Raw genomic sequence first — 11426 nt, forward strand, 5'->3', positions numbered from 1 at the left:
ACACTATAAATATTAATTTTTTTGTAATATCCATCAGCAATTGATGTGACATCACAAAATTAATTGTCGCTTGCCAGTTCAATAATCAAGACAGCTAACTTGTCAAATAAATTATCATGCAATTTCATTAATACTAAAATAAATAAGAGTTTAAAACTGCAAAAAATGTGGAACGCTTCACGATTTTGCGTGTCATCCTTGCGCAGGGGCCATGCTAATCTTCTCTGTATCGTTCCAATTTTAGTATATGTACTGCCGAAGCAAGTACAATAGGATGCCCTTACAATATTGCTTATATACTGAATAATACATTCGTGTATACTAACGAGAAAAACAAAGTTACAAGTTTTCGCCATCTATTGACACAATTGGGCACTACACGACATAACCTCACAAACAAGTATGAGACACTAACAATAATTTTATAAATAGAAAACGAAACAAAAATCGGAGATTATTTAATAATCAATTAAGTACAAAATAATTTTCGTGGTAAGACTCGATGCGATGTTTTAATGACGTTATCACAATTAAATCTCGGTGTGCTTCTTTGTTCGAGAATATACCATTGATTCAAGTATATTTGAATCAAGAATGTGCATTTTACATTAAAATATAAACAATAATTTGTGTGTATACAATGTAAATTATGTTTTACGTGTCATCATAAACAATCTATACCTATTTTTTATCGTTACACTCTCTGAAACTTCTTCGATTATATATTTTTATTTATCAAACATACTAAACTCAGACATATTAATAATCATAAAACATAATTATTTTTTTCTGTATTGTGTCATTCAATTTATTATTAATAATTTATATATTTTACATTACTTGTACTACATAAGAAAATTTGTGTAAACTTAATTTATCCCGTTTCTAATGATTAAAGTGGAAGTTTCTGTTTACTTTAAATTAAATCATATATATATTTGATTTTTTTATTTATAGATCTGTTAGAAGTTATGCGATTGAAAGGATGGAGATATGGTATATTTATTGGAGGTTTCGTTGGATTTTTTGGTTTATGCTGTTATGCCACCATGATACGACCCATGCTGAATTCTGAACCATATAGTATATATCTGCCTTTAGACTATTAATAAACAATCAAATGGTCTGCACAGTTAATTATTATCTCAATAAACTTTTTTTTCAGGAAGAATTCGAAATCAAACTTTCTCAGATAGATCTTCATAACTTAAATTTGTAAAAATTGTTGGAAGTTCTTGTAAAATTATTGAACATGTTAATTACATATTATGATGTTATGCAGTTTCTTTCTATATTCCCAAAAATTCTATAAAGGATAGGTAATATAGATATAAAATTAAATAGATTGTTTGCTATACAAAATATATAATATAAATGTCTGTTCATATTTATTAAAACTGTATAATTATGGAAAGCACATAAATCATAAAAAAAATTGTACTCGAAGACTCCATGGAACTGACTTTTCTATGACTTATGTGCTTTTTACATAATCGGCGATTCGATTATCTGTACAATTATATCACATATAAGAAATTTCGCTCGTAAACCGACTAGAAATTTCGTTGCAAGTATATAGTTTTGTAACTATATGCACATGCATATGTAATAGGCCTCATATTAAAAATCCTCATCATCACACACATCGAGGAAGACATCAAATGCTTGTCGATTGCAATTGCCTTCTGCGGTGAAGACATATTTGTGAAACGTTCCGTCCATACATACAGCTGAAATTACAAAAAAAAAATGGAAATATAAAGGAAGAAATAGAGTTCGACATTTTTTGCAATATAAATATAGTACCTATCACAGAATTGTGTGTACCAAATGCACAAACGCAAGCGCATTCTGGAGGTACTGTGAAGGTAGCCAATGCCCACTGACTCTCGACATAATTGCCCAAGAACCCCATATTTGAAAAGCTAAAAATAAGATACAATATATGAAAACTTGTTTGATTGAACCGAAAGATAGTATTACAACTATTGTAAAGCTATAAACAAACTAGAGATCGAGATTAGTTTGGAATCTAATCAAAGCAAGTTCACTAAATTTGATTTTCTCTTTCTTCATATTCTTGAGACTTCCAGACTTGAGATTTCCTTCGGGTCCTTTCTATATATAAAGATTATGCGTTTTGCGGGTTTCTTCCGTGTCCAGATTCATTCTTGAAATGCCAACGTTTCGTGAATACAGTATCAGGCTGCTCCTCGCCCTGATGAACTGAACTGCAAGGTTCACAAAACGGCGTTCCAAGAATGGATCTGGACACGGAAGAAACCCGCGAAATGCATAATCTTTCTTTTTCTTCATTACTTAATTAAATTTCAATTCAATTTCAATCTTTAGTCTGATCACGGCTTAAGGATTTTTTAATGTGATTGCATTTAATTCCTCAAGGATCTAAATATATGAACTAATCATATTAAAGAACAGTCTTGAAATAGTTGTAAAGCTGCTTTTTCTATTGAACGCAGCCTTTATTTAAAAAACGATATAATCTACATACGTGGATCGTCGATTCAAACTGGTATTTTTTAGGGCAAATATATGAACTGTTCCTTTATCGCTCGAAACACATAAGAATTCCGAATCTCTGCTGAATGTTATGCTAAAAGAAAAAAAAATTAAGAAATATTTAAAAACTGAAAAATATTATTTGCATTATGGTTGAGTGCTATAACGCGTTAGATATTAATCTTGTATAACCAATAGAGAGTAGCAGGATCAGCACCGCGCCTTAATTCAACCAATAAACTCCTGCGTACAGAATCCCACACTCTGATTAAAGTCCCCTGAACAGATGCAGTCGCGATCATGGTCCCATTTCCATTAACTGCCAGACATGCCAGTGCACCCTGTTTTTATTGTAACACATATGGATATGATAATAAATAGAACAATAAAACATTCGCTTTATTAATCATTAAAGTATCAATCAAGAATCTTGGCTAGCTTAATACTTCAATTGCTAATCGAGCAAACAAATCTAAGTTTTAATCCTGTCATCCATATAAAAAAAAGAATCCATATAAAAAATTTTAAAAAAGAAATACTGAAAAAATACTGTAATATAAATAAAAATTAAAAAGAAATTCTAAAGTAATTGAGCCATGTAAATTTTTATCATATTGAAAGAAAAAAATCCAAGCAAGAAGAAATACCTGATGTGCTGAAAGAGTAACAGGTGCACTGGAACTACCAGCTTCGGTAGCTCCAAGATCCACCAATTGTACACTACCGAGTTTGTGGCCAGGAAAAGCCAGTAATTGCTTTTGTGCTGTCGCGAACGTCGCTATTTCCACCAAGCCCGTTGGATTGTCTCTAGTTTCAAGCGTCAACAATCTTCGAACAGGCGTGGGAAACGAAAAGACATGTATCTCTCGCTGCAGCGCCACTATCATTCTACGACATAAGAATATCTTTCTATAGAGCAGACTAAGATGTGCAAGAATTTGCATTGAGAAAACAAAAGAGGATTCCATACTTGTCCCTTCGCAATCTGACTGCTTTGATGATACTGGTAAAGGTGACTTCCATGACGAACTTCTTCAATAGATCGTCGTAAATCAGAACGGTATTATCAGCAAATTTAGCACGATTCCCACCACCTACCACGGCAATCACATTTGTTCTCCAGAGCATCTCAGCCATAGAGATGCTTCCCATTAAATCATTATCGAAATGTGCCTTTTCAACCAATGGGTCGACATTATAGATTCTCAGTCCAGATTCCATGCAGCACATAAAACAACCTGGAAAAGAGAGATTATTTCAATACTCAGTGTCATAAATATGATAATCAGAAAGAAATGACGATAAGGATCTTTAGAAAGAATTAGAGGAAAGTAAGAGTATATCTAATTAACTAATCAAAAGAGAACAATATAGAAATCATATTCAATTATACAAAAAAGTTGAAAAAAATAATATAAAAATAAATTTAAATTACAAGAAGCTTAAGAAAGATTATTTTTAGACGTCATATCTTTTATCAGAAGATAAAAAGATACACAAATCAATTGATGGGAGTAACTCCAAAAAAAGACTCAATGAAAAAAAGAATGTATTTTGCGGTTCAAATTAAAGTTTACCTTGATCCTGATTGAATCTCAGGCTATGAATGCCCCTCGCAGCCATCGTGACTCTCGCAGTTGATCAACAAAGAATCGACTATTATAATAGGAGCAGCCCTTTCGGAAAGAATTCGGGATTCTCCTCTTTTTCAGGGAAAATAACTTTTTAGCGATAGTTCACATTTCGAGTCCATGATACACGTCAATCTGCATGCTGTAAATAATTCTATTCAAAATTCTATTATTTATTAGAATTCCTTATACGAATATTATTATTTACAGTCAACAAGTGCTTTCTTACATCAGCGAGCATATGAATATATACAGAAAGAAAACTGAGGTTACACCGAGGTATGGTTGATACCAACATTATCGCCTCCACTTTTCAGGAAAATGTCGTCTAATCTCTCCCGTAAAAGTCAAATGTGATTGACTCGACATTTTTCTTCTATTCGCGCCAATTGTTTGAAATGTATTTTCGTAAAAACAAATACTAATAATAGAATTTATTTAAATTTTATTATTATTAATGTTTAATCTATGTATATATTATTAAATAATATTTCTTTATAATAATTTATGTAAAAAGAGACGTAGAAAAAAAGATGTAAAAAAGAAGCCGAAATATATGTACAAAAATATATAATATAAAAACAATATTGTTTTTTAATATATTTTTACGTCTTACGATAAAATTACCAAAAATTTTGTAGCTTTGAGAGTACCTCGAAAATTAAGTATGAACATAATGTATTTATCCAATTTTCAATATTTTTGATTAATTTTCGGTGTTCCCCAAGCGCCACAAACTTTTTAATAATGATTTTTAATAATGATCTAGGATTATATCTAGATAAAACAATCTACAAAATATTTTCTTTTACTCATAATTTGTGAGTATCCCATTATTGCGATCTATAATTGTTTTTTTCAATCCACTCGGCTCGATGTTGTGGATTGTAAACAATTGACGACAACAGAGAAAAATATCAGGGCGCTGCTTGTCTCGATCCCAGACCTGGGAGTCGATTCTGTATCTTCAAACAAGGTGAAAATTACAAAAGCGAATAAATTTACTAGATGTTGACCAATGAAATAATCAATATTCTAGTTAGAAATAATCAAAATTCGCTCATTTTTATAATTTTCACTTCATTTTAAGATACAAAATCGATCCTCTGATCTCTCCTTCGAGTGATAGACTTTCGTTCTGTCCAAGACAAAGTAAAATTTTTCAGTGTATGGAATTCCCGAGGATAGATTACTATTTGCTATTTTTTACATCTTGTCTTTTTGCTTTTTATTCGGTTTTTTGTTTTATATCACCTGAGATAAAAATTAATGAACTTTAAAAGAAACAAGAAATATATAACAAGAAATACAATTGTCGATAAAACGATTGCAAAGAAGAAAAAAGCGAAAGGTAAAAAAATAAGAAACAGAGCACATTGTAGAATAGGCTTAGACTCAAGTCCCAGAAACAATGCGAAGGAATAGCGATAGTGATAGAAATAATATGATTTCAACCTATCAGAAATCAGATACACTATATTATACAGTTTCTGATAGGTTGAAATTGTGTTATCGTTATCGCTATTCCTTCGCATTATGTCTGAGGCTTCAGGAAATTGTGTATCTTGAAATGAGGTGAAAATTACAAAAGTGAGCAAATTTACACTATAATTTTTAATGATTTCAAACAATAAACAAATCAATTTTTCTTATTCACCTTTATAACTGAATATAAAGTCTGTTTGCATATATATTTGGGCATTGAAAAGAGACAAAGATGCTGAGTGCAAACTCGAACAAATCGAATTTTAACGATATCTCAGAGATTCTTGATGAAAACGTCAAAAATTCTTGCCATTTCGAAATACATTTAATATATAATTTAATTGATATAATTTAATTGATATAAAAAAAGCTAAAAACAGCCGCGTTGAGACATTTTCATGTTGGATTGATTGATTTCCGGAATGTCCAATACGAATCAAGAAACTCTAATCTCGAGTGCGAATGTGAAGCAGCAGGCCATCTATCTGGTAACATCATAAAACGCGGTTATATTATACTAAGGTTATGTTAAACTAAGCAAATTCAAGTGAGGTTATTGATGTATTTTTCGATAACGTTGACGAGTGTCTGCACTTGCAAAGAGCGATTTTTATTCTATTGACGCGGCCTACTCTCGGAGAACAACAATGGATTTCCAGAATCGTCCAGGCGGCAAAACCGGCGGCGGCGGCGTCGCCTCCTGGTCGGAAAGTAATCGCGATCGCCGGGAGCGTCTCCGTCAGCTCGCCCTGGAGACTATTGATCTAAACAAGGATCCGTATTTTATGAAAAATCACCTGGGCTCATATGAATGTAAACTATGTCTTACTCTACACAACAATGAGGGCAGTTATCTAGCACACACTCAGGGTAAGAAACATCAAGCCAATTTAGCCAGGAGAGCTGCGAAAGAAGCTAAGGAAGCACCACAGACCCTTGCACCAGAGAAGCCTCGGGTCGAACCGAAGAAATTTGTGAAGATCGGTCGACCTGGTTATCGAGTCACCAAGCAGCGTGATCCAGAATCTGGTCAGCAGAGTCTGCTATTTCAAGTCGATTATCCGGAGGTGGCGGACAATGTGATACCACGACATAGATTCATGTCTGCCTATGAACAAAGAGTCGAGCCACCAGATCGCAAGTGGCAGTATCTGCTGTTTGCAGCTGAGCCATATGAGACCATCGCCTTCAAAGTGATTATTTCTGAAGAATGTTTTTATTAATATTAGTATTATTAAATTACTTGTCAATTGTCAATTTTGTAATATTACTTTCAAAAATTTGTAATAATACTTTAAACCTTAATTAAGTTAAAACAAATAGAAGTTCCTGTTTAAACATTCATATACATATATTTGACTTATCAGAGTTGGATAAATAAATCTAAACATATTCAATTTAAGACTATATTTCAAGACCAGCAAATAATTGACGCACAGTTTGCATAAATTGATTATAAAATTCGCATAAAAATATTGGATATCAAGATACATTTTGACTGAATGTAATTCTTTTTACACATTTATATGCTTATTTCTATGTTCTCACAATCTCTTTCTATTTGAATATTAGGTCATTCATTCCACTGAAATTGATTTGAAATCACTGAAATGAATTTGAATAATTAAAACAGAAATTTTTATCTGTTTAATATAAATGATACTTAAAAGTAGAAAAGCTTTTCTTTATTCGATATAATCGACATTTTCTTTATTCACATAATCAATGTTATAGGTTCCTAGTAGAGAAGTAGAAAAGGCAGAGGGAAAGTTTTGGACTCACTGGAACAAGGACACAAAACAATTTTTCTTGCAATTTGCATTTAAAAACGAGAAGCCGTCTGTGGGTAAAGTACCACCACCGCCAGTTCCTCTGATAAGACCAGGATTAGGCCCGATGGTGCCTGTTCCACCACCTCCACCCAGACCACCAATGTTTAATCCGGTACCACCACCACCAGCTCTCTTGGCACCCGGGATGCAAATACCTCCACCACCACCTCACATAGCATAAGAAATCTGGAATACAATACATATTTATATAATCTTTTTCATTTTATTATTAATGCTTAAATCTTCGCTATCTACATGTTACAAAAGATCGATTTTATTCTAAATCACAAAAAAATTAAAATGTGTTTAGATTGTGTAATATAAGTGAAATCTAATTATAATTTTATAAGAATAAAACAAATTGTGAGAAAGGAACAAGACGAATGTGATTAAAAAAATGTTTATTTATCATTTCATCGAGATACATTCTCTGTAAATTAATGCCGATTTTCTATTTGACAGGTTGCATCAAAGTTTGAGTACTTACAAAGTACACGTTTATGGAGATTGATATTCTAAAAATAAAACGTATAAATTAGCATTTTGTTTACATAAAATATTTAAGGATATTTCATAAAATTAATCAGAATGCAACGATCTACACTAATGCACAACATTACATTAAAATGCTTTTCAGACCGCCCGTTGCTGAATCATCACAATACAAAGATATCACCAAAAAAAAAAGTTTAAAGGGAGATTAACATACTCGATGATTTACGCGCACAAAACACATGCCCCACCAACTGCCTTGATCTTGTCCTCTGCCTGTTTACTGAAGAATTTAGCCTTTACGATAACAGGTTGCTTCGGCAGACGTCCTTTTCCTAGGAGTTTGTAATATCCCTGAAAAAAAGTTAATATTGATCAATAATTTATATATTTTATATGCCAAAATACAAGTGCAAACTTAAAACTAATTAAATTGTCACATTTTATTGTACAATCTTTTTTTAAATATTTTATAATCAGAATGCAACATTCTACAGGAATATAAGTATTGTACAGTACTTTTCAGTCCGCCCGTTGCAAATCATCATATGAGAAAATACAATATAAATATTTAAAGAAAAATATGATACATTGGAACTTTAATAGTGAACCTCGAAAAAACGCACAGCGCTTATGAAGCTCTAATGTACATAAAATTATGATATTACAAAAAAATCACTTACCGCTTTTACAAGATCGATTACCGGAGCTTTGCCTTCAACATCTTTGTACTTCAATCTCGTCTGTTCAGAGACCAGAGTCCACAATTTGTCTAGATTTATAGTGGGACACCATTTAGTGTTACGTCGTAGATGATAATTTCTCATACCGAGCTGTAAGTTGAAGAAAAAAATATCAATTATTAGTCAATTTATAAATTCTCAAATAACATTTTTATATATTAGAAGTTATTCAGATTATACAAATACAATCAATATAATTCAGTTCGCCGGTGAAAATTGAAGTCTCATCATCTGATATATAAGATCTTTCTAGCTGAATTTCTTGCATCGTTCGTCTTTCCATTTTATTTTTCTCCAACATTAAAAGAAAAAGAAGAAAAATAAATCATGCAAAAAGCTAAAAAGACCTAGCTATCTTTATTGAGCAATATCATATAGATGTATTCTTACCTTTCCAAAATAACCAGGATGGTATTTGTCAAAGTTGATTCGGTGATGGTGCATACCACCGGCGTTACCGCGACCACCTGGGTGTTTCCTATGCTTGCCTAAAAGATAATAAATAAAATAATATATTAATCACTGTATCTTTAATATATCTATCGATAAAAAGAAAGAAAACAATTTATGTCAAAAGTTAAATCAAAATACAGAAGTCAGGACATATGAGGAATAATCATACAAAAAATGAAGCATCTTTAATTCCATCTAATAACTTTAGTCGAAATTTTTATCCAAGGATTCAAGTTGAAATTTTGCAAGAAATATTCTACATTAATAAAAATTTAATTTTTTCTTTTTCAAGAACAAGAATGTGAAATTTTAATCTCAAATTCATAATTATGTATTGTGCTGTTTATTTATTAGCATCATTTATTATATTACTAATACTAGTTTTTATTTACTTTATACACGTGGTTATAGCTACAAATTTTATCGGATAAACTTACCAACGCGACCGTGGCCATGGCTCACGTGTCCACGTAACTTCCTGGTTTTCTTCTTGTGTGTAGACTAGGTAAACATAACGAAATAATGCAAAAAATCAATAATACACAATGATGACTAATGTTGAAATTATCGATTGATTTGAAAACTGTCTTCGATTATGTTATTCAATATGAAATAAAAATGTTTAGGTTAACATTATCCGGTCTAGTAAAGACACATCGTAACATTCTCTTCGCGAATGTAATAAATGCAGAAAATTATCCATGATGATGTTAATTATATGTTTAATGGAAATAAACTGTAAATAGTGCGACGATGTCTTTGATTTCTCTGGATTATTCCGGAGATAGCACAACACAAAAACACTCACCATCCCAAGGAAGTAATGAAGGAAAAGAATCGTAACAGTTCTGCCAATGCAAATCCATCAAAATGTACATTGCGCATGCGTATTGGAAAGCTCCGCCAGCAAATTAACGGAAATGCTTCAAATGTGACGGTCAATAAGGTAGATTCGCGACTTGCAACTTGGTTATCGTCTGCCGCAAAAAAACTACGTGTGATTAAAAAAATAATATATTTTCATTTTCTTCGAATTGCATATTTTATTTATTAATAAATCTTTCTATTATTATTATTATTTTATATCACTTTAGGAAGTGTAAAATAATAAGAGAGTTCCGTTAGTCCATCTATTTACATACATTGGCCAGTGCCTAGTAATTTTCCTGTGTACATTACCAATAAGAATATTTTATATTAAATTTACCACTTTTTTAAATATTGTGGACAATCGAATCTTTTTCAATATAAGATATACATAAAATTAGATACGTTAATAACTAATTTAAATGATGTATTAACAAAATAATTAACAAAATTATTGATATAAAACTGATTAAAAAAAATTAATACATAATTATATAAAATTTTTTTACAAAAAATGTAAAAGTTACAATTACTTTTATATTTAAAACACAGATGTGTCACATAAAAATAAATTCCTTTTTCCTAAAAAAATAAGAATACATAACACAATTGATTGGATGATATATATTGTTCTTACACAAGAGCTAAAAGTGAACAAAGAAATATGAGAATAAGTATAAATTTAATATTTATTTTCAATTTATGGTATACCTATATAATATCTATACATAATTTAATTCGTAGTAAAAATATTTATTGTCTATAAAGCTGTTAATTTTTATCAAATTTTTTAGTTGACGGCGTTAATGAAACTTTGGCGGTGTCAGAGTTAGCTCTCGTTTATGCTACTTATCAAAATGCACATTTTGATGTGGTTATGTACTTTACGAATAATCTGGTCCCAGGTAATTCTGGTGTGTCTTCGCGCGTTGTTTTAGGATATGTATATATACATTGGATATGTATATATACATTGTTTTAATATTAAAATATGTCCTTTCATCTACTTCATATGCAACCTATAATTCTCCTTTGCCCAGTATCCTCCAAGTCTAAAAGGAATATTATTTCTTTTGAATATATAAAATTAAAATATAGAAAATAAACAATATTCGATACGGTTAATAATAGCGCTATATAAGGATTTGATGTTTTCATAAAAAGCTTTTGATAAAAAGATAAAGTATGAATTATAATGAAGAAATGAATGAAAATTGGTAATAATATAAGCAATATCGATGTAAAAGAGAGTTACATGATATAAGCTAATTAAATTTTAATTTACAGTCCGATATATTTCATATGAATATATAATATATTAGGTCTGGGAAAAAGTTCGTGGCGTTTTTTTAATGCCACGAGAAAAACGCCACGAACTTTTTCCCACACCTAATAATATATAT

At 31.0% G+C, this 11426-nt stretch overlaps 4 protein-coding genes across 12 annotated transcripts in view; 1 reads left to right on the forward strand and 3 right to left on the reverse strand.

Moving 5' to 3' along the window:
• Positions 1-1382: 1382 nt before the first annotated feature.
• On the reverse strand, positions 1383-4408 carry LOC108692917 (WD repeat domain phosphoinositide-interacting protein 4-like). 3 transcript variants are annotated; one of them, XM_018201494.1, is made up of 8 exons: positions 4381-4408; positions 4098-4293; positions 3491-3758; positions 3168-3408; positions 2713-2861; positions 2513-2614; positions 1807-1925; positions 1383-1730 (listed from the first exon to the last, which is right to left on the reverse strand). In XM_018201494.1, exons 2-8 carry the CDS (start codon positions 4141-4143, stop codon positions 1621-1623), a joined length of 1035 nt encoding a protein of 344 aa, XP_018056983.1. In that variant the 5' UTR covers positions 4144-4293; positions 4381-4408; the 3' UTR covers positions 1383-1620. The 3 variants fall into 3 exon arrangements, with proteins under 3 accessions (XP_018056983.1, XP_018056982.1, XP_018056981.1); XM_018201493.1 differs by having other exon boundaries at positions 4098-4305; positions 4381-4399; XM_018201492.1 differs by lacking the exon at positions 4381-4408 and having other exon boundaries at positions 4098-4329.
• A 1673-nt stretch (positions 4409-6081) lies between these two features.
• Positions 6082-7839, forward strand: LOC108692863 (splicing factor 3A subunit 2). Its single transcript, XM_018201391.1, has 2 exons — positions 6082-6829; positions 7371-7839. Exons 1-2 carry the CDS (start codon positions 6284-6286, stop codon positions 7647-7649), a joined length of 825 nt encoding a protein of 274 aa, XP_018056880.1. The 5' UTR covers positions 6082-6283; the 3' UTR covers positions 7650-7839.
• On the reverse strand, positions 7316-10000 carry LOC108692864 (60S ribosomal protein L27a). Of its 2 annotated transcripts, XM_018201393.1 has the most exons (7): positions 9965-10000; positions 9594-9657; positions 9094-9191; positions 8644-8793; positions 8178-8314; positions 7956-7983; positions 7316-7654 (listed from the first exon to the last, which is right to left on the reverse strand). In XM_018201393.1, exons 1-5 carry the CDS (start codon positions 9965-9967, stop codon positions 8186-8188), a joined length of 444 nt encoding a protein of 147 aa, XP_018056882.1. In that variant the 5' UTR covers positions 9968-10000; the 3' UTR covers positions 7316-7654; positions 7956-7983; positions 8178-8185. The 2 variants fall into 2 exon arrangements, with proteins under 2 accessions (XP_018056882.1, XP_018056881.1); XM_018201392.1 differs by lacking the exon at positions 7316-7654 and having other exon boundaries at positions 7853-7983.
• A 759-nt stretch (positions 10001-10759) lies between these two features.
• Positions 10760-11426, reverse strand: part of LOC108692871 (liprin-beta-2) — an 11656-nt gene continuing 10989 nt past the window's right edge. For 4 of the 6 annotated variants that reach the window (XM_018201409.1, XM_018201408.1, XM_018201407.1 and 1 more), the window contains one exon: positions 10761-11075. Coding sequence is in view for 1 of the 6 variants with exons in the window: in XM_018201405.1 (XP_018056894.1) it covers positions 11032-11075 (44 nt within the window). In the remaining 5 variants the exon portion in view is untranslated. Of the gene's footprint in view, positions 11076-11426 lie in introns of all 6 variants that reach the window. The other 2 variants (XM_018201406.1, XM_018201404.1) reach the window with 1 other exon arrangement.

Source organism: Atta colombica, unplaced genomic scaffold (genome assembly GCF_001594045.1).
Source record: "Atta colombica isolate Treedump-2 unplaced genomic scaffold, Acol1.0 scaffold83, whole genome shotgun sequence".
In the NCBI taxonomy this organism is placed as follows: domain Eukaryota; kingdom Metazoa; phylum Arthropoda; class Insecta; order Hymenoptera; family Formicidae; genus Atta; species Atta colombica.

Bases quoted from the DNA above. Each gene is read 5' to 3' on its own strand.
- LOC108692917 (XM_018201494.1), bottom strand. From the start codon at position 4,143: ATGGCTGCGAGGGGCATTCATAGCCTGAGATTCAATCAGGATCAAG. The intron at 3,409-3,490 runs GTATGGAATCCT...CTTATGTCGTAG, and splicing joins GTCAGATTGCGAAGGGACAA to AATGATAGTGGCGCTGCAGC. The intron at 1,926-2,512 runs GTATGTAGATTA...TCTTATTTTTAG, and splicing joins AGTTTGAATCGACGATCCAC to CTTTTCAAATATGGGGTTCT.
- LOC108692863 (XM_018201391.1), top strand. From the start codon at position 6,284: ATGGATTTCCAGAATCGTCCAGGCGGCAAAACCGGCGGCGGCGGCGTC. The intron at 6,830-7,370 runs GTGATTATTTCT...TCAATGTTATAG, and splicing joins ATGAGACCATCGCCTTCAAA to GTTCCTAGTAGAGAAGTAGA.
- LOC108692864 (XM_018201393.1), bottom strand. The intron at 9,192-9,593 runs GTAAGTTTATCC...ATTATCTTTTAG, and splicing joins CCATGGCCACGGTCGCGTTG to GCAAGCATAGGAAACACCCA. The intron at 8,315-8,643 runs GTAAGTGATTTT...ACTTTTTTTCAG, and splicing joins TAATCGATCTTGTAAAAGCG to GGATATTACAAACTCCTAGG.